We start from the raw sequence: 21,941 nt of genomic DNA, 5'->3' as shown, positions 1-21,941 counted from the left end.
AGGAAAAAATGCATTTGAAAATGTGAGGACCAAGCAACAACCCCAGGTTCTCCCCTGAGAACAAGACCAAAAATGTTATGTGCACCCCTGACTATAACGATAATGGCACAGAGAAAAAATATCCTTGGAATCACTTTCAAAAACCTTTTTTTCCCCAGCTGATAAATGATAAAAACATTGACCAATCATTCCATTCCGAATCCATTCCACAAACCTTAGAATAAACAGAGCATTATCGTTTGTTGGTGTGGCCGCTAATATAGTCATCATTATGGTTATCTTTATAGTTAACATTCTTGGTGTGAACGTGCCTTTACTTGTGACACATAGCAAAGTCTTGATTTATTTAGGACACATCCAGGGACGGACTGGGGCTAAAAAACAGCCCTGGACTTTCTCCCAAATAGGCCCATCATCCCATTCGCCTAGCCGTGTGCAACAGACACTAGCCAGGATGTGCTGATACTATGCCACACTACTGTAGCCTATCAGACAAGCTATTCACAGCAAGTAACATCTCGATGATTATTGGGGTTGTGTTTATTAATGAAGCCTCAGCCTTCAAATAAAAACAAAAAAATGGACAATGCCATAAAATACAAATAATGAAATGTCACTGGCTACAGAAACCCCAAATTACACAAACTTGTAATTATAAAACATAGTTAGGCTACTATACCAGGGGTCTCCAAACTTTTTGTGTGCGAGGGCTACCTCAAGGGATAAAATAATCTAGAAGGAATATTTATTATAGGCCTACATAACATGGTGACGCTTTTTTACTTTTCACCATCATATGGGAAATAATAAAATATCTTGATATTCTGGTTCAGACTTACAAGCGTTTAATAAAAAAAACAATTCCTGAAAAAATATGAAAATATTTATTGATTTTTTTGTTGATTTTCTATAAACCTATTGTATGTGTTATCAAAAACAGTAGCCCAAACATTTAGTATAAATATAAATGAAAAATAAAATAAAAATAAACTGCCATAACTTCTAAACAAAACATTAGGCCTACTGCATTAGGCATTAATTCATAAGTTTTGGTGTGAAATGTCTTCTAACTGGTTTGTTCTCGGAACAATGTTTCGCCTGTTTTTTTTTGTTTTGTTTTTGCGTCAATATGTTGAGAATATCAGCGCTGTTTCATCTGGCTTTTTACAAGCTTAAATCACATAGTCATTTGTGGGTTTATAATAGAGATAGAGAATTCTGCGCTGAACAGCTCTGTGTAATAATGTTCGCGTGATCGAGATCAGCCCGCACAGCTGCTTTGTCCGCGATCGCTGTTTTTTGGGCCGAGCTGATAATGCTGTGCGCTTCTCAGATCAAACAAATTTTGTTCCGCTTTTTGAGCGTTTGCCATTTGATGTTTCTCATACGCAACGCAAATGACAGCGTATAATCAAAGAGAGTTGGGTAATTTTGTAGAGGCAAAAGTTCAAATTGAAACGTTTAGTTGAAAAGGTCGCAAAATTATACCATTTATTCGAAGTCTGGAACCCCGACGGCAAGTTGGGGCTATTTATAGAATGTGTTTAGCGGGCAACTCACAGGCACCACGTTGGAGAGCCACTGCTATTCAAATATAAATGTAAGCAAATTTAAAAGTGCAGCCTTATAAAACTAACTTTCTGTCAGTGGCTATAGGCCGACTCTTCTTCCTCAGTTGTTGTTTTTTACACGTATAAGTGGTCATATTAGTGCCCCTGCTGTTGGCTGTATTGCTTTATTAGACTTTTTTTTTTTTTTTTTTTGTGCCGACGGCCCTCGGTTGGACGGCCGTTCTGGACTTTTCCAGAACGCACAGATTGTCAGTCCGTCCCTGGACACATCTTGTATTTACACATTACTCGCATATGTAAAATAAACCTCAATATCTCTCAAATTCATGTATTCTAAAGGTATGCCAGTGCTATCTTTCCTAGAGCACTTAAACTGATTTTTAAGTGTGGAACATTGTGTCAGGATGTACAGAGTTAGTATGTCATTGAAAATAAACATGCTCAATATTCTCTGATGTTTTGTACGATGACCCCATCTCTCTGTGGAGATAAAGGCCTGGTAAGTGATTATGGACCACACTAACATTCATCCACTGTATTTGTCCTTGATCACTTTCGGATGAAACAGATCTATACAGGAATATAGGAATAAAGCCTGTGGAAGAACGAACACAGCTTTGATTGAATTGCCGGTCAATGAGCGAGTCTAGATATGCACAATCAATATGCAAGAAGAGATCTTCAGCTATTCAGAGCAGCATTTTTTTTTTTACCTCCTTACTTTTTTAAGGGCTGAAATGAATAGCTTATCTGTATTAAAGGCTCCTTATTCTACAATTTTGTACCATTTTATTTATTTATTTTTACTCTGAAGTTCACCTTATTAGTGAATGTTTTATGCTCCAAAACAGTATTAGTTTTACATTTTTACAAGGACATTGTAAAACTTTTTAAAAAATGAAATATTGTTATTTTTAATGAACACGCTCCATTCCCCAAAATATTCTGCACAATCACGGACAATTGAATGATTCAAAGGTCAATGTGGCTGGAAGTTCAAATCATTACGGCAATCTACATGCAGTAAATATGTGCAGTCGGGGCGGTGGTAATTATCTGTGTGATGAGAGTGCTCCTCTGAGGGGGTCTTAATGTCCTCATGTACAGATCGGGGCTTTGTCCTGACAAACACTACGATGTAATCAACTCCAGACAGGCCTCTCCACAGGGAGTTGCACTGTTGCATCTCTTACAGAAAGGAGTGAGAATCACATGTCCGTAGATTAAGAACAACACATCTGTCACGCCGGGGAACTGCTGTATAACGGCTGAGAGAAGGTGCACTTTACAGCTGGTCATATCTAATACCCCTGACAACGTCTTGATTGTTTGTGTCAGTAATTAATAACAGCAAGTCTGGGAAATGTGTGATAAAGAATGCATGACGCCCCCCTGCCCGCCTTCGGGGTCAGACTTACTTGTGACGTCTAGGTAAGTGTGGACCTGAGCCTCTCCGGCCGAGTTCCTGGCAAAGCACTGGAAGATTCCGGCATCGCTGGGCTGTACCTTCCTGACCTGAAGGCCCATGCTGGAGATGACCCTGTAGCGAGGGTTGTTGAGTTTACTGAGGGGAACAGCATCTTTATACCACTCCAGCTTGGGCATGGGCACCCCTGTGAGTTAAAAACACAACATGATGGGTCATGATGGAGGTCAGATGAAGGTAGCAATTGAACAGTTGGGTTCAGAAGGTTGGAATTAAATTATAAATGTAACCAGGATATTAAATCTTTTATAGAAAAAAGCTTATTAAAAATGTAAAAAGCTTTAAAAATGGGATGGAACTATATATAAAGCTAAAAAAAAAACCCAGAAAAAAATAGTTAACCTTTGACCCTCAGTTGAAGAAAAAGTACAATATCATTAATGGGAATAAAATGTTTGATCAGAGCAACAGAAGATAAACTCAATTTACTGCCAAAGACTTGCAAGATGACCTGTTGAAAGGAGGAAAAAACATTTCAGTGCAGAGTATAAGAAAAACACTAGAAAAGCATGACCTTCATGTTGGCACATCTTGCCGAATGCCACTCTTGACCAAGAAGAACATAAAGGGGCGACTTGATTATGCTAAAATTCATTTGGATAGACCTGTGGAGTTCAGAGAGAATGTTTTATGGAGTTATGTGACCAAACTGGAACTTTTTGGACCCATGGATAAGTGGAATTTCTGGTGCAAAAAAGGCAAAGCTTCTGAGCAGAAGAACGCCATCTCCATGGTCAAAAATGGAGGTGCTCCAGTCTTGTTATGGGGGTGCTTTGCTGTTGCAAGAAGTGGAAATCTTTACTGTATGAAGGACATCATGAATTCTTTAAAGTATCAAGCCATTTTGACAAAGATGGTGATGCCTTCGGTGCAGAGACTAAAGCTTGTGATCATTGGACTTTCCTGTAGGACAGCCATCCCAAAGTATACATCAAAATCTACCGAAGCCTGGTTCAGGGATCAGTCGTAGGATGTTCTTGAGTGGCCTGTACAGTCTTCGGATTTAAATCTGATTGAAAATACTGGGTGGAATTTGAAGAAAGCAGTGGTAACGTGAAAACGTCTCGGTTACGACTGTAACCTTAGTTCTACCAGAAAGACTCGGGAGAAGATATTGCAACAATCATCCATTTATTAATGACCCAGCAAGCAATATATGCAATAATCTATTTGGCGTAGGCCCCGTCCGTAACTCGCAATCCGAGGGTACGGATTCAGCATTTCCTGCCTGAAGATGAAGGCAGGGGCGCAGCCGACCCCCTGTGATGTATTGGAAGGGACCGTCCTGGTGGTGGTGGGGTGGTTGGAGGGGAAGGAACATCCTGCGGTGATAAAGATGGAGAGAAGAAGCCTTCTTATTAGTGGAGGAAACCATCTTGGTGGTGGTGGGGTGGATGGTGGTGAGTGAAGCGTTCAGCATCTGCGAACTCAGACAAGTGTAAGTACGGGTCCTTTATACTTCTATTATTAGAACGTGATTGGATAAATGAGAATGTAATAAGTGACGCAAACAATTGAGTCTTCCCAGCAGAACTTATGCCAAAGCTTTCATTTCCCAGAGAAGGGAACGAGATGATGCGTCGATGACGCTTTTGGGAACGCCTCCTGCGTGATTGTGTCTGAAGCATCTATGTCAACTAGTCCAATGGCGGGAGTGAGCGTCACAGGCGGGTGATGTCATGATCAGGAAAGGATAAAAGCACATCCGGTGCAACCGGGACTAGCTTCGAAATATGCCGAAATAAGTCGATCACAGGGATGAAGGAAGTATGGCAGAGTGACGCATCGTCTCGTTCCCTTCTCGGGGAACTAAGGTTACAGTCGTAACCGAGACGTTCCCCATCGAGGAACTCGCGATGCGTTGATGACCCTTTTGAGTGTTTGGTGTTTTAAGCCCCCAACGGCGCCTTCCAGGCAGCGAGGGGATGGGTAGGTTTAAGGTTGAGGTTAGGGTTAGCTGCCTGGAAGGAGCCATTGGGGGCTTAAAACACTATCGAGCCCGCTTAGTACATCAAGCATTAAGAACCTGAGACCCTGGAGTAGCGTCCAGGTCTAGGCTATAAAATCTGACGAATGTGAGCGGTGAGGACCAGCCTGCCGCATTACAGACGTCTTGAAGAGAGGCTCCAGATAACAAGGCTTTAGAGGCCGCCATACTCCTAGTAGAGTGAGGTCTAACCTCCAGAGTACACGGAAGGTCAGATGACTCATAGGCAAGAGAGATAGCCTCGACTATCCATTTGCTCATAGTCTGCTTAGAAGCAGGAAGACCTTGCTTAGGTGATCCGAAACAGACAAATAAAAGTCAGATGAACATAAGTGTCCAATGCTCGCACTGGGCACAAAAAGTTCAACTTTTCCTGGTCAGAAGATGTAAATGGAGGAGGACAGAAAGCCTGTAGCACAATAGGCCTCGGAATATTGGTCGGTACCTTAGGGACGTATCCCTGCTTAGGGAAGATAAAAGCTTTGACCATCCCAGGTGCAAATTCAAGGCAGGTGGGAGAAACCGAGAGGGCCTGAAGGTCTCTGACTCTTTTAAGGCATGAAATAGCAAGAAGAAATATGGTCTTAAATGTGAGAAACTACTATTGCAAGATCCCAGGCCGGCAACCTAGTGCGTGTTGCAGGTCTCAACCTCAACATGCCACGAAGGAAACGAGTAATAAGTGGGTCTCGACCCAGAGATGAGCCCCCCACCGGGGCGTGGAGAGCAGCAATGGCCGCCACGTAAACCTTTAAGGTGGATGGACATAGACCTGATGAGAAGTGGTCTTGTAAAAACTCAAGTACTGACCCAACAGAACAGTGGATGGGGTCGCACTGCTGCTGTTGACACCAAGTAGAAAAAAACATTCCATTTGAGTAAATAAAGTTTCCTCGTAGCTGGAGCTCTGGAGCTAAGAATGGTCTCCACAACCTCGGTTGAGAGACCACTCTCTATGAGTTGTGCCCCCTCAGGGGTCACACCCATAACTTCCAAATCTCTGGCCGGGGGTGAAATATAGTGCCCCTGGCCTGAGACAGAAGGTCTCTCCTGATCGGGATCTCCAAGGGAGGGCCGTCGAGGAGATGAATCAGGTCAGCAAACCAGAATCGACTTGGCCAGCGTGGTGCTACTAGCAGTAGGCTTACTCCGTCTTGGCGGACTTTCTCCAGAACTCCTGGGAGCAGAGCAACAGGGGGAAAAGCGTACAGACGTAGCCTCAGCCACGTCTGTACCATAGCATCCAGCCCCGCAGCCACTCACAAATGAGTGAGGGAGAACCAAAGTGGACAGTGCATCGTATGCTGAGGCGCAAACAGGTCCACCTCTGCCTGGCCGTAAAATTCCCAAATGATCTCCACCGTCTCGGGGTGGAGTCTCCATTCCTCTGGCCTCAGCCCCTGCCTTGACAGAACGTAATTTCCCCAGAGACCACAGGAGGATCTGGTGCGCCAGTTTGTATAGTGGACGCGAACACAGACCCCCCTGACGGTTGATGTAAGAGACCACCGATGTATTGTCTGTGCGAACAAGCACATGATGACCCCTTAGGTCTGGGAGGAAGTGCCTCAACGCATTGAAGAAAGCCATCATCTCCAGGAAATGTATTTGCCAAGAGAGATGATGACTTCCCCACAGACCTTGAGCTGAGCGGCCTTCCATTACCACTCCCCAGCCGGTAAGGGAAGCATCTGTCGATATCGCAACTCAATGGCAAAGAACTCCCAGTATCGGACCCTGGGACAGGAACCAGTGCTCCCTCCATATAGCCAAGGCGCGGAGACACCGCCGTGTGATCTTGAATGTATGGAGTGGGTTTCCCCTCGGGGAGAACCCTTTGGTCCTGAGCCACCACTGCAAAGGTCTCATGTACAGCAGGCCAAAGGGTATCACATTGGACGCCGCTGCCATGAGGCCCAACAGTCTCTCAAACTGTCTCACAGTGCGTGACTGGCCTAGCTTTAGCTCTTTCATGGCTGTGAGGATAGCGGCTACACGAGCGGGCGATAGAGCGGATCGTATCGTGACCGAATCCCAGACCACCCCGAGAAAAGTGGTCCTCTGTACTGGAGATAGCACACTCTTCTTGGCATTGAGCCTCAACCCCAATTTCTGCATATGAGCGAGGACGACATCTCGATGCCGAACCGCCAACTGTTCTGATTCCACTAAAATCAGCCAGTCGTCTATGTAATTCAGAATGCGTATGCCCTGCAGCGTGAGCGCGGCACTTCTATGCACTTCGTGAATGTGCGGGGTGATAGAGCTAGACTGAAAGGAAGCACCCGATACTGGTATTTTTCCCCCCCTGAAAGAAAACCTTAGGAACTTCCTGTGCTGAGGGAGGATGGAGACATGGAAGTAAGCGTCTCCTCTGACCTGATTTGAGTCACGATCTGTTTGAGTGTCAGCATCTTGAACTTGAGTTTCTGAACTGTACAATTCAAACGACGGATATCTAAGATAGGACGCAACCCTCCATCCTTTTTTAGAACGATGAAATAACGCCTGTAAAAACCCGCGGGACGCAACGCTCTCCTTTTGTTGCGCATGATATGAGGAGCATGCCGGCTGGGGCTGCTCACGCCCAGCAGCCCCAGGGGGTTTAGACCGGCGAGGGAGACATTTTTTGAATGCCTCCGAATGTTTTTTAGTCTCCTGAAATCTTTCGACTACTTCATTTACTGCTTCACCGAACAGACCATCAGGGGTTAACGGGGCATCCAGAAGAAAAGATCTATCTTTGTCTTTGATCTCAGATAAATTCAACCAAAGGTGCCTCTCAGTAGCCACCAGCACTGCCATAGACCGCCCACAGAGACAAATCGGTAGCGCGACGAAGATCTCGAATTTTGTCACTATTAACTCCCTCACTCTTATCTAAATCCCCCAACAGGTCAGCCTGATATGCCTGAAGCAGCACCATAGTGTGAATGCATGCTCCAGCCTGACCTGTTGCCGTATAAGCTTTACCCAATAACGTGGAAGTTGTTTTTATTGGTTTAGTGGGCAAAACTGGAGCTTTCATGGACGATGCTGAACTGGGAGACAGATAGCTCGTGAGCGTCTGTTCTGCCCGGGGCATTGATCCATAACCATACTCGTTCAAACCCTTTATATTTGAATATACATGTACTTGAGGGCTGAACAAACGTGAAGAGTATGGCTTATTCCACGATCTAGACAGCTCACTGTGCAGATCGGGAAAGAAAGGCAGGCTCCGTGATGGAGCTGAAATATTAAGATGGCAGGAAACGCTTGTCTAATTTACTTTTGGGATGAGTGCCCTGTTTCTCTGCTGGCCATGATATGTGTAATTTTTCAACAGCTCTAGAAATCACATCCACCAACTGTGCTGGGGAAAGAGATGGCAATTCCTCTTCCCCCCTGATTGTGTCACCTTCAATACTGAGCACATCTACCTCCTCGGAGGAAGAGCACTGCAGCATTGGGCTCTCTCCCCGGGCGGAAAAAGCCGCAGGGTGGGCTTCCGACACCGGGGATTGAGCGATGGATCTCCCAGGTAAGGGAGAAGATAAGGTCCTCGGACCCGTCTCCAACCCCGATGAGAGATCCATTTGCGATCCCCATGAATGCATTCTCCGCTCTGCCTCAGCAGAAGCGAGTCCTACACCCTGAGGAGCGCAAGCCTCACTTTCAGTTTTGAAAAGTGACAGGCGGGAGCGGAGCGTGCGAAGCGGCAGCTTCTCGCAATGCTGGCAATTAGCCCCCTCAAAGGCTGATAGCGCATGCTCCACTCCCAAACAAATCACACAAAGCTTGTGTGTATCCCCACCCGTTAAATAATGCAGGCAGGGAGGAACACAGGGCTTGTAGCCATTTGTTTAGCCATAATATAAACTTTGTACGACAGACAACAGTAAATATGACAGACAGGTTTGACACAGATCGCTTGCCGAGGCAACAGAAGCTAGTGCCGGTTGCACCGGATGTGCTTTTATCCTTTCCTGGTCATGACGTCACCCGCCTGTGATGCTCACTCCCGCCATTGGACTAGTTGACATAGATGCTTCAGACGCAATCACGCAGGAGGCGTTCCCAAAAGCGTCATCGACGCATCGCGAGTTCCTCGATGGGGAACCAAAGATTATCTGTGATTTTTCCAGCTTTTTCAAGTGAGGAATGGGCCAAGATTGCAGTGGAGAGGTGACAGAAGCTTCTAAGCACTTACAGGCTGCATTTATTGGAGTTTATAAAGAATAAAAGTTTCTGCACAAAATTTTACTTTTGGGAGTTGAATAATTTTGTCATTAATGTTTAGTGTCAATTAGATATATATATTTTTTTTTCATTAACTTTACATTCTTAGTATCACTCAAATGTGTATTAATAAACTTTCTATAATAGTTTACTGATGCCTTTGTTGAATTGTTTTCAAGAATAATTTTGATTGCGACTATATATTATTATTATACGGAGCCCCCCTAGTCCCACTTTGTCAAAAAAAAAATGTATAACTATCTTGTGGCCTCAAGATACTATCTCGTGGCCTCAAGATAGTAACTCGTGGCCTCAAGATAGTAACTCGTGGCCTCAAGATAGTATCTCGTGGCCTCAAGATAGTAACTCGTGGCCTCAAGATAGTATCTCGTGGCCTCAAGATAGTATCTCGTGGCCTCAAGATAGTATCTCGTGGCCTCAAGATAGTATCTCGTGGCCTCAAGATAGTATCTCGTGGCCTCAAGATAGTAACTCGTGGCCTCAAGATACTAACTCGTGGCCTCAAGATAGTAACTCGTGGCCTCAAGATAGTAAAGTGTCTGACACATGGACCCTTTGTTATTAAACTGGACCCTGTAGTGCAATACTTCACATTCTGTGCAATATTCTATGTTTTAATATTCAGTGTGCAATATAGTTTGCTGCAGTTCTGCTTCTATTTATTTACTAGTACTGTAAATCTTGTAGGCTGCATATCCATAGTCCTTTATAATTATTCTTCATATTTTATAGTCTATATTTATACTTTTTACATGTATATACTTGTTTATTTACCAACTTCTATTATTATTTATATTCCTTTTAGAGATGCACCGATTGATTGGCTGGTGACCGGAATTGGCCGATTTTCACGTGATCGGCCATGACCGGCGACTGGCCGGTCAGTCTGACATGCCGATTTTATGCCGGTCAAATGCACTCGGGCGCCGCATGATTAACCTTTTGAGCTGTACGGTCTCATATATGGGATTGTTATTTCTGTGCCCCTGAGAGTACGGCGCCACATTTAGAATGTTGAGTGACGTCGCATCACTGCCAGATCCAAACTGTGCTTTCGCGCATTGGCTGGCGCTGAGCCAGAGTCGGACGCGTTCAGCGCTGTCATATATCACAACTAAGCAGTGTTTTCAACCTCATAATGTTTATTTTAGGTTTCAGATATTTAAATACACATAAGCACGAGTAAAACAATACATTTGGAGTTTGTAAAATACACACTGATGTCTGTGGAAGCAGCAATAACAATCTATTCAAATATAATTTGCCGACATGTGTTATTCATATCAGACAAACATAGTGGAAGACAAGGAACTATAAAGTTTACTCTATTCTTCTCAGTTCACCGGCCACGTTCTTGCATTTATTTCGGGAGAAACTGATGAATTCACGTGCTGTAAATCCGACTGACAGGACAACATTGCAGCGCCCATCTCATGTTATAGATCAAGATTATTTCTAAAGGTTTTTAAATGACCAAACACACTCATTTACACGTATTTGAGAATCGGAATATCAGATAGGCTAGTTAGTTGATGACATGGTAAGCAAGTTTGTGAATATTTTGAATAAAAAAGGAAAAGCGAAATAAAAGCGACACATCTGTCATACAGTATTATTGTGGCTGCGGTGTATCGCGTGACGCGTCGCCATGGAAACATTAAAGGGAACGTTCTCCTTGAAAAAACTCACTTTCTCGTGGCCACGAGTTACTATCTTGAGGCCACGAATTAGTATCTTGAGGCCACGAGTTAGTATCTTGAGGCCACGAGTTACTATCTTGAGGCCACGAGTTACTATCTTGAGGCCACGAGTTACTATCTTGAGGCCACGAGTTACTATCTTGAGGCCACGAGTTACTATCTTGAGGCCACGAGATAGTATCTTGAGGCCACAAGATAGTTATAATTAGGGATGGGTACCGAAACCCGGTATTAAACGGGCCCCGGTGCTGAATTTTGAAAGACCGCTGGATCGTTAAGCTCGGACGTTATCGGTTCTGCTGTCGGTACTGGAGAAATTATGAAAGTAGCCTACACGTGCTATTTATTATTGCTATTAAGAAATTATTATCTTGCGAATATATATTGAACCATTTGTCTGTGATGCATTTTTGCTAAAGAGAGAGAGAGAGAGAGAGAGAGAGAGAGTGTGTGTGTGTGTGTGTGTGTGTGTGAGAGAGAGAGAGAGAGAGAGAGAGCGAGAGCGAGCGATCTTTCACGCAAAGCCACGGCGCGCGCAACACAACAGCCCTGCTTAATGAGTGACGATGAGGACAGAACATTCAAAAGGTTACACTTTAGATCTTTGATATTAAACTAATTTTATTTTAGATTTAGGTTTTGGCTTCCAATGATTATAAAAAAGAAGATATTTGAGGTGTAACCATTAAAAACTAATAACTAAGCCACATTCTCTCCAGCGCAACTTCCTTCCCTTCACAGAGCGATGCGCTGTCATTTCTCCCTAAAACCCAAAAGGACCGTCAGAATCTGCACGATCGGTGATTGTTGTAAAATGTAGTCTATACTGTTGCTAAACTGCGGGACGCGTTTGATAATAAAAGGCTATTAAAAGTACCAAAATTGACGCAATAGACGCTGTTCCAAAATGCGGCGCACGCTCCGAAACACACCGCAACGAGACAAGCAACGTATATTTTGGGCTTCGTGTGCGCATCTACACGATCAAATACACAAATATGTCAAAATGGCCGTCTTGGAGATTCACTTAAACAGTTTATTCACTTAAATACAGTTTATGTCTTAAATCGGCGTAAATAGTTGGGAGAAAATATGAGGCTTAATAATGATTAGATCTGCATTTGGTCTTAAAGAGGCAGCAGTCTAATAATCCTGCTGACGATTGCTCCATTAATGTGAATCAAACAACAAAAGGCAAAGAGAAAATCAGTCACAGCTCTTGAATGATATAAGCATTAATCTATCTATGATAAACTATGCAGCGTTATTTTACATCTGACTTAGATGTCTTTTTAACCCATATTACTCCTGAACAGTAATGTCAGTAGACATTACTGAAATTAAAGCACTGGGTATATAATTTGTATATTTGTTTTATTGTATACTTTTTTTTTTTTTTTTGACCATGTGTTTGTACTTTGTTTTTGGCGTCCTGTCTGTCTATATAAAACACAAAAGCCTGCACCCTTCTGCATAACATACATGTTTTATTTGTTTTGTTAAAGGAACACTCCACCGTTTTTTGAAATAGGGCTTATTCACCTTCTTTCCTACATTTAGATAGGTGGGCAAATGCATTTTTGTCTCAGTGCATGCATTGTTTTAGTTTGACAGGGTCGGCGCTAGCTTAGCTTAGCATAATGAATGGAATCCTTTGTTGCCAGCTAGCATGTCCTGAGTAAAAGTGATATAAAAAAAAAAAAACCCCACCTAATTACTTCTTGTGGCCTGCGTATTCACAACGAGTACAAATAGCGATGCAGATTAACACTAGGCGATTTCCTATGCAGATTTTGACTTGGGACTATATTAGGGGGAAGCACAGGCGAAGCACTGCTACTTGGGCGCAGAGATATCACGCCCAAGTAGCAGTGCTTCGCCTGTGCTTCCCCCTAATATAGTCCTTAATATATAAGTCAATATCTGCCTAGGAAATCGCCTAGTGTTAATCTGCATCACTATTTGTACTTGTTGTGAATACGCAGGCCACAAGAAGTAATTAGGTGGGTTTTTTAATTTTTTTATATCACTTTTACTCAGGACATGCTAGCTGGCAACAAAGGATTCCATTCATTGTGCTAAGCTAAGCTAGCGCCGACCCTGTCAAACTAAAACAATGCATGTACTGAGACAAAAATGCATTTGCCCACCTATCTAAATGTAGGAAAGAAAGTGAATAAGCCCTATTTAAAAAAACGGTGGAGTGTTCCTTTAAAGCATTGCTTTTTCTTTTGCTATAGATATTTATTTTACATTTCAAAATATAAAGCAATATTAATTATGTTCTAAATTATTTTTCCCCCTTTTTTTAATATAACAAAAAGAACCGATAAGAATACAGTTAAAGTACCGGATCGATAAGGAGTATCGGTAAGAGTAGTAATACCGTTAAAACCTTAACGATACCCATCCCTAGTTATAATACATTTTTTTGACAAAGTGGGACTAGGGGGGCTCTGTATTATTATTATGGCTGATCACTGACAAAAGGCACATCACTAAAGATTACATTTAACTGTAACTGTAATTAAATATCCAATATCAACCAACATGATAGCCAGACAGATGACAGACAGACAGACACACAGATAGATAGAACGACAGACAGACAGATAGAACGACAGACAGACAGAAAGATAGATAGAACGACAAACATAGATAGAACGACAGACAGACAGATAGACAGACAGATAGACAGATGGCTAGATAGATAGATAGATAGATAGATAGATAGATAGATAATTGTTAAAACTAAAGCCATTAGTACTAGATAGATAATTGTTAAAACTAAAGCCATCTAGTACTGTTGGTATATTGTCTGAGGCGGCATTATACTGTATAAACTTCCCAGTTTCAGTGAGTCCATTTTGCTAACGTGAAATCACACTATGTTTATCTCCATTCTTCCCTTTGGAAGCGAAGGCCTGTGCAGTATGAAGCTATACAGACCGCGCTGGTCTAAACACTCTTTATTATACACACTCAAGGGTCTAATTTTGAAAATGCTAGATGCTCTCTTTGTAGGATATAAAAAAGATGAAGTGTCAAGTGGAAATGAGATGATCTGAGGCCTTAAGCCTCCAAACAGATTCGGCTAGCACACTTTTAAGAATATTCCGGCAGCTTGGAAAAGTGCACTCTCGGGGGGGGGGGGGGGGGGGATCATGAGTGAAAATCATCACTTGCTGTGGCTCTCGTCTGTATCAAGAGAAGGCCACCAGATTGTATTATTCAAACTCATTTAGCACTCTTCGCCTGTGGTTAACGGCTGTATCAAGCTCCACTCGGCACCAAACAGCCGCAGACTTTGTCGTGCAAATTTTCCAAGACGTATCAAAAGAGCGAGGGGCTCTGGGCATGTGTTATAGTCTTTTCCTTGATCCTTTAGAGCTGGAGACTTCTGATTCTGCTCTGGAGAGATATAACTTCTCAAAACAAAAGGATTCCTTTCAATCCAGCCACATAAAAAAGTGAGAAGAGTCCCAGAAGCAGCACATAAGAGAGGTAATGGATTGATTCCACTTTCTGCTCTTGAGGATACGGCGGGGTGACTCGCTTGTTTTTATTTCTCACAGCCCATCTGATGCTGAGGGATCATTTTTACCCCTCGCTGAAATTGCAGCTGAGCCGAAACTGAACCTCAACGGACAAATATCATAAGTACGGTTATAACAGTTGGGCCGACTTTCCATTTCAGCACTATTAGAAAGCTAGAGAATATTTCTGAAAGAAAACCAATACCATTTCATCAGCCATTTTTCCACACTATAATGATAATGGTTTAAGCCCCTTCCCATCAACACCTCATATCTCACAGCTAATCGTAAACTCTTCGCCACTCGTCCGAAAGGCTGCCATTTGTCTTCGACGAAGGGATGCTGACATCCTCTAAATGTACCGATTTTATAAATCACCCCCAAACAGAGCAGGACGCAGCTTTTGGGGTTGGTTAATAGACCCACACAGCGCTCCTGGGAGTTAATTCACAATGGTGGGTGGCAGCGCAAAGAATGCAATGCGAAAATTGCTATAAATACCTTTACATAACTAAGATTACTGACTACAAAAGCTCAGAGTGCTCGATGAAGCGCATGGATCAGAGGGGGGCTGAAGTGTTCTGTATGTCTTTTGTGTGTAAAGCATATTGGGGAGTATACTTTTAAACCTCGAATCAATCCAGCCCCCTCAGTTTAAGTCCTGCACGTAAAGCACTGACCTCGAGCTTGGCACTGGATATCCACACTTTTCTCCACCTCTCCCATCATCTTCCTCCTGGGCTCAGCGGTGAAATAGGGTGCTTCTGCAAAAGCAAACAAGCTTATTTGAGAACACTGTCATTTCTCAACTGAATACAAAAGAAGGACGTTTTTCGAGGTATTGAAATTCATAAACGGCTTTAAACATAATCGAGTGATTCAGTCAGTGGAATTCAATGTATTTTCTGTATTTTCGTTGAGCGCAGATGGGCGTGGGACAAATTTATTCCCTTTTCTGTAGCAACTGAACATTTACTGGAGCAAAAGTAATGAATTCATCAACATTGTCAAGATTGAAATGCTCGGCTTCTGTGCTTAATGTAGTCATGTGTCTTCGGCAGTCAGACATGTGGAAGGGTCGCATTAAGACTGAGAGCACTGTTGGGCATGTTTCATTCACTTCCCTCACCTAATACACAATGTCCTCTACTGTAATGTTTGGACTTCCTGTAGAGACACAGATGGCCACTGAAACTTCGCAATGCTGCAGTCTTACATTATAGATTTCATGCTTATAAAACATCTGTTATGAGTCTGTAATGAGGGAAATCTGCTATTTATTATGTTCACATTATACGGATTCAGGTGTGTATGAATGTTTTTTTATTATTCTTTTTTAAGGAATGGTTCACCCATAAAATACAATTCGGTCATAGGGATTGCACAGACTAGTCAACTTTAATGCTCTGCCATGATACTTTAAGCTTGACGTCAACTAGTCACTGGTCATGGCCTATAGAGGACGCAACAGGATAAGAAATCTTTGAAGTACTTTTACGCTCCGTTTCCAACAGTAAAAATGACAAATAAATGCATACTCTGAGAACGCTCTACAAGATATGTTTGATTGTACCATCTGGATGCTCAAAATTGATTGAGAGAATACACGTTTTAAACAGCTTATTGTAAACGCAAGTAAGGCTATGTTCACACTTAGCGTCTTTTTTGACAAGAAAAAGTTGACAACGGCGTTTTTTTAGCAAAAAAAAACGCTGGCAGCGTTCGGTTACAAATAGCAGCCGAGCGCGTCTTTTGTTGCTATAACTAACACGGCTGTAACACAGTCTCACCCCAAAACGTCATATACTGACGCGTCTTGACCATGCGTCAACATACGACGAAAAGGGTACCCCTTTAACGTCAATATGAGACGCAGACAGAAGCGCACCAGCAGCGCCTCCTAGCGGTACCCTAACGCATACCTAAACCTACCCATAACCCGAATCGTCACATATGGACGTTATGGGGGTACCCTTTTCGTCGTATGTTGACGCATGGTCAAGACGCGTCAGTATATGACGTTTTGGGGTGAGACTGAACAAGAGCTGCAACAGTAGCCTAGTGCTGTGTGATGCAAAAAATGTCGAGAAAGAGAAAGTTGGCTCTTGCGTTGGCTTTTGAAGTTACCGGGGAGGAGAATGTCGGTTCACAAAGACGTTTGTGGGTGCACGACAGACAGTTGTTCTTGTTGTTATGGAAACGACAGGTCTCGCTACTCGCTTGTCATTGGTCAGCTGTCAAAAAGGCGCTTGACGTAGGGCGTTCTTTTCAGAAAAGTTGAACTTTTTTCAACTTAAAAAGACGCTCTGAGCTGCAGAAAAAGACGCCGGCGGTGGCGTCTAAAAAAGCGCTCAGGACTTTTTTGAAAAAACGGTTCACTCCATAGGGTTATAATGTAGAACAGACGCTGGCAGTTTGAAAAAAGACGCTAAGTGTGAACATAGCCTTAATCGCCCGTTCTAAACTAATGCGCTGCTGCATTGTAACGCACACACATACAGACAGTAGCTCGCACATAACGCACAGATTGCGCGCACAGAAACATTCAGCAGTGCAGAAATGTATTGTCAACACTGTTCTGTGATTTATCAATAAAATAGCTTAGAAACAGAACAGTTCTAGCATATATTTTAGCATATAGTTTTCCTGTAGCTCAGTGGTAAGAGCATTGCGTTAACAACGCAAGGTTGTGGGTCCCAGGGGATTGCACATACCTATGTATAAATGTATAGGATAACGCAATGTAAGTCGCTTTGGATAAAAGCGTCTGCCAAATATGTAAATGTATTTCTTAACTAAAACCCACAGCTTTACTATTAGTAGAGAGACGCTGCCACGCAATCGCTCTCTCACTAATGCATTCATATAAACGTAATCTTTACTGTGCTACTGTATCTGTATCTGATTTAGAATGAGCAGAAATCTGTGAGAAATATAACAACCCAAAGACAAAATAACTGATAAAAATAAGCTGTTATGTAGGAGCAATAGCCTTGTGGGTAGCGCTGTGTCATATGCCATAGCAGTGCAAAAGGAAACCTGCGTTTGAATCTAAGCTGGAAGTTCAGGCTTAATTGTTCATTAATGACGTTATCAGCGACTACTTGACCTCGACTCAACTTTAATCACATAAATGTCGACTTTAAAAATCTGAAGTCGTTCAACACCTCACCTCTATGTTGTTACAAATCTTCAGTAGAAACTGAATTACACATGCAGAGGGAGTGTGTGAAACCCGAGGGAGCGGTTCTAGCAGACCAATCACAGTGCTTGCGTCCGCGGAGAATTGACGTGTTGTTACATTTTTGGAGAGGTGCTCGCCAGGGTACACTGTAGGGGACGCGTGCTACACACAGCCTACGATGTAGCTACGGCGGGAGTTCGACGCAGAAGTATAAATTGGGCTTTAGTGGTACAACATTTTACCCATTTAAGTTTAATAGAAGTAGCTTAATGATAGATATTACTTCTCTAAGTTACTAATACTAATACTTTTAAGGCATACAGTAAATGTGATACAAATTTGCCCTGTTAAGGGTACTGGCCCAGTAACAAGCTGTTGTACCCCTGAGGGTATGATTTTGATTTCAGTTAATCAAAAAAAAAAGTTAAATGCTAAAGTACAGGTTAATATGCAGAATCACCTATAAGTATACAATTCATAGTTTGATTTCCCTAAAAAGTATTAACACTCTGTTACACTTAAAAAAAACTTTGTTTGAGTATCCTGATCAGCCTGAAAACAGCAACACTGACTCAACCAATGGCATGAGTTTGGGACTGGTCTATCTGTTTGTCTGTCCAATGGCAGATGAGGGGAGTGGTGCAGAAATTACACACTGCACCATTGAGTTGTTATTCATTGAAAATGAAAATAACACTGATTTGGAGTGACAAGAAGGAAAATAAACTATTCATTTTTGGGTAAATTATTCCTTTAATCAGTTATTTAGATGCTTTAATCATGGAAATCGGGGCGAGAAAGCACATTCATTGATTTATTTTCTATGAGCCATTTCATAGATCTCTTTAATAGTTTTACAAGAAATTAATCTCTTATAATGTACAGCTTAAGAGAGATATTATTGTAGAGATTTACGCTTGAAAGACATAACTGTGATGCATGTTTCCTGAGAAAAACTCGCAGACCATCAAAAATCTGAAGTGCATTTTTTTACACAAATAAGCAGATGAATAAATGCATACTTAGAGATCTTGAATATAATTCAGACACCCAAACAGTCACTAAGCTCCTGACTTATGTGCAGCGCCATACTGACAGCCCACATTAATCAATTCACATCCACTCAGTCTTGCCTAGTGTAATATATTCCTCCTGTTACGGATTCGTCTGTCTATACATATGTATTGGACTTCACATGGAGTTCAGAACACCTGTCAGCTGGACTCTCGAATGGACACCGATGTGAGGCATAAATATTTAATATGCTGTTTAGCTCAATGGGTTTCCTTATATAACTGTACAGAAGCAGTGCTGCCTGTACTCAGCATGTGTCAAATATATGAACTGTAGCTATAAATATATTTAAATATAAATATAAAAGACAGGAAAAACTGAATTCAGCCTGACAATAACATTAATCAGAGAAAACGTAAAGCGAAATTATTCAGGAACAGCTAATTAAGAAATTGAGAATCTTGTTGTATGCTGCATCTCTCGCTAAGAGACGAAGACAAATTTGGACAATGAATTCATATTTGGCATGATATATAGTTCACAAGTTATACAGTAGGCCTTATGGTTACACTTTATTTGATGGTCCACTTTAGACATTTTACTAGTAACTTGTCAACTGCATGTCAACTAACTAATTAAAATATTAGTAGGCTTTAATAGACCTAATCTAGGTTAGGGTTCGGTGTTAAGGTGCAGATTGACAGAATAAGTTGACATGTAGTTGCAAAACTTATAGTCCGTAGAATGTCTGTTGGGGAACATCAAAATAAAGTGTTAGCAGATATTAAGCTGACAGTCTACTAATACTCTAATGAGAGTTAGTTGACATGTAGTTGCAAAGTTACTTATAGTCAGTAAAAAGTCTAAAGTGGACCATCGTAATAAAGTGTTACTGGCCTTACAATTGCAGTTCAATTACTCCATTTCTTTTTCAGTTCATCTAAATAATGTGCTTTGTGTAGTAATATAAAAAATTGTTCAAGAAATTTTTTTATTAATTACATTTTTATAAAAATTCATATATTAATATTTTAAAATTAATTATACTACTATTATTATTACTATTGACATTAATTCTATTACATAAGAAATGACTGTTATTATTAGTCGGTTTTTTAATGTTTTATTATACAATAGAATATTATTTAGGAACATATATTAATAATAATAATAATAATAACAACAATTATTCATTATTTAATATCATTAATAATAATCATAGCTTATGTGTCTATACCACTAATAACAACAACAGCAGCACTAATAATGATAATAGTATATAAATAATAGTAATAATATTAAATATTAGACCACTTTTATTTTAACATTATTCTATGACTACATTAGATAAAGTAATTTTACATGTCAGATGAGGTAGAAATGGCTTCTTTAGGTACCAATCCACTCTATTAAATTAACATTGTATTCACGTAACACACAAAGATGTTTGCAGATGCAGCTTCCTTTTTTATAATGCATTGAGCTGTCCTAAAGATATGATAACTCCAATATTTATCTCCTTACCCGCCGTTATTTCAACAAAAGACTACACATGTGCACTTTCTGTTTTTTAAGTAAATCAGATGACTTGGAAATAGGTCTGATGGCACTTCAGCGGTGTGTATTCAGGAAGATCCTAATGTGTAGTATTACCTGGTGATATTCTCATAGAGCGCTGTGACCGATAGCTGTAATGCCTGAGGCTCTCCTAAAAGCTCTTAGCTCAGCTAATACAGTGTGTAATTTGAGGTTTTATGTGCAGTAATGTAGTGCTATACCTATCAGAGGGCTTTGCTGTTCATCACTCCCCACTGAGTGGAACCATTAAGATGGTGGATTTTCTCTGCAGACGTACAGCTGTGAAAGCATTGTGACGGAGAGAAGAAATGGAGCTTTTATTGGACGATGTGATTTACCTGTGATAGTGAGGAAGGCTCTGGCCTCCGCCGGCTTCACACTGCTGTCCAAAAGCGAGGCTTCGCACACATACATGCCCACATCGGCACTGGTTGGACTGATGATGGTCAAGCGTCTGCTGTAGGAGCCCACACCGCTGGCCACTTCCACACCGTTTCTTCGCCACACCAAATTGAGCTTCTCCATCGGACTGTGGAGAACGACAGTGTAAAAATGTGATGTACTGAGCTTTGTTGTTGCGAACTTGTCACAAAGGTGTGTCACTACTCAGGACATGTAAGGTTTTGTCAAAATTATAACTCAGAAGTGATAGTAGAACCATTTTTCTGGCATACACTATCTTTTTTTTAAAGAAATTAATACTTATTTTCAGCAAGTGCACATTTAATTGATCAAAAGTGACAGTAAAGTAATTTATAATGTTACAACATTTTATAGATTAAAGAATCAACATTGATGATAATAATAATAATAAATGTTTCTTGAGCACTAAATCATCATATTAGAATGATTTCTGAAGGATCATGTGACACTGAAGACTGGAGTAATGATGCTGAAAATTCTGATTTGCGTCACAGGAATAAATTACATTTTAGAATATAATAGCAGAGAAATCGTACTAATATTACACAATATTACTGTTTTCATGATCAAACAGATGCAGCCATGGTGAGCATAAGATACTTCTTTCAAAAACTTTACAAAAACCGTACAACTTTAAAATCTTATATATACAGTAGTAAACATTTGAAGTGGATCAAAAAAGTTCTTCAAAGTTGTCCTAAGACAAGAACGGGTATTGTTGAAAATTCATGTATAACTGATGAAAGGTTTTGATCCACTTCAAATGTTGACTACTGTATATATACAGTATATATCCTGTTGATCACTGATGTTTCTGGAAAACACGTTCAATGCACTGTAAGTGTTACTTTAGCAACTATTATAATAATGGCTTTGAAATGAAGGTTAAATGGAGAAAGACAGTCTGAATATTGATGGTTGTGAACCTATCCGAGGTAAATGAGTGTCAAATGAACAGCGTGTGTCCATACAGCCGCACTCACCGCGCATTAGCTACACACTCCAGCGTGGCCTCACTGACCCCGGCCACCACCGTAGTGTTTCGGGGTGCGATTACAATGACTGGAGCCACAGGGTCCGCAGGGGCCTCTGAATCTAACCAGGGAGAAGGTTAAAAAAAAGAAAGAACTTTAGATGTACATATGATACTACAAAACAAACTTTTAATTTTTTTTTAAACCAGCCTAAGGTAGTTTGCTGGTCTTTCAGGCTGGCCAAGT

General features: G+C 41.3%; 1 protein-coding gene and 1 long non-coding RNA gene across 6 annotated transcripts in view; one reads left to right on the top strand and one right to left on the bottom strand.

The window, feature by feature from the left end:
* The window catches only part of sdk1a (sidekick cell adhesion molecule 1a), a 370,173-nt gene that overhangs the window by 92,279 nt on the left and 255,953 nt on the right, over positions 1 to 21,941 (bottom strand). For all 5 annotated transcript variants that reach the window (XM_082188880.1, XM_082188881.1, XM_082188882.1 and 2 more), the window contains exons 6-9: positions 21,705 to 21,816; positions 20,637 to 20,827; positions 15,203 to 15,286; positions 2,990 to 3,184 (exon numbers count right to left, since the gene is read on the bottom strand). In XM_082188880.1, coding sequence (XP_082045006.1) covers positions 2,990 to 3,184; positions 15,203 to 15,286; positions 20,637 to 20,827; positions 21,705 to 21,816 — 582 coding nt within the window. The remainder of the gene's footprint in view (positions 1 to 2,989; positions 3,185 to 15,202; positions 15,287 to 20,636; positions 20,828 to 21,704; positions 21,817 to 21,941) is intronic.
* LOC309514040 overlaps positions 1 to 21,941 on the top strand; it is a 238,976-nt gene that overhangs the window by 22,286 nt on the left and 194,749 nt on the right. The window lies entirely within an intron of this gene.

The sequence above is a fragment of the Leuciscus leuciscus genome (assembly GCF_965113295.1).
Source record: "Leuciscus leuciscus genome assembly, chromosome: 1".
Taxonomy (NCBI): domain Eukaryota; kingdom Metazoa; phylum Chordata; class Actinopteri; order Cypriniformes; family Leuciscidae; genus Leuciscus; species Leuciscus leuciscus.
Note: the sequence above shows the minus strand (reverse complement) of the source record. Positions and strands in the feature narration are given on the sequence as shown.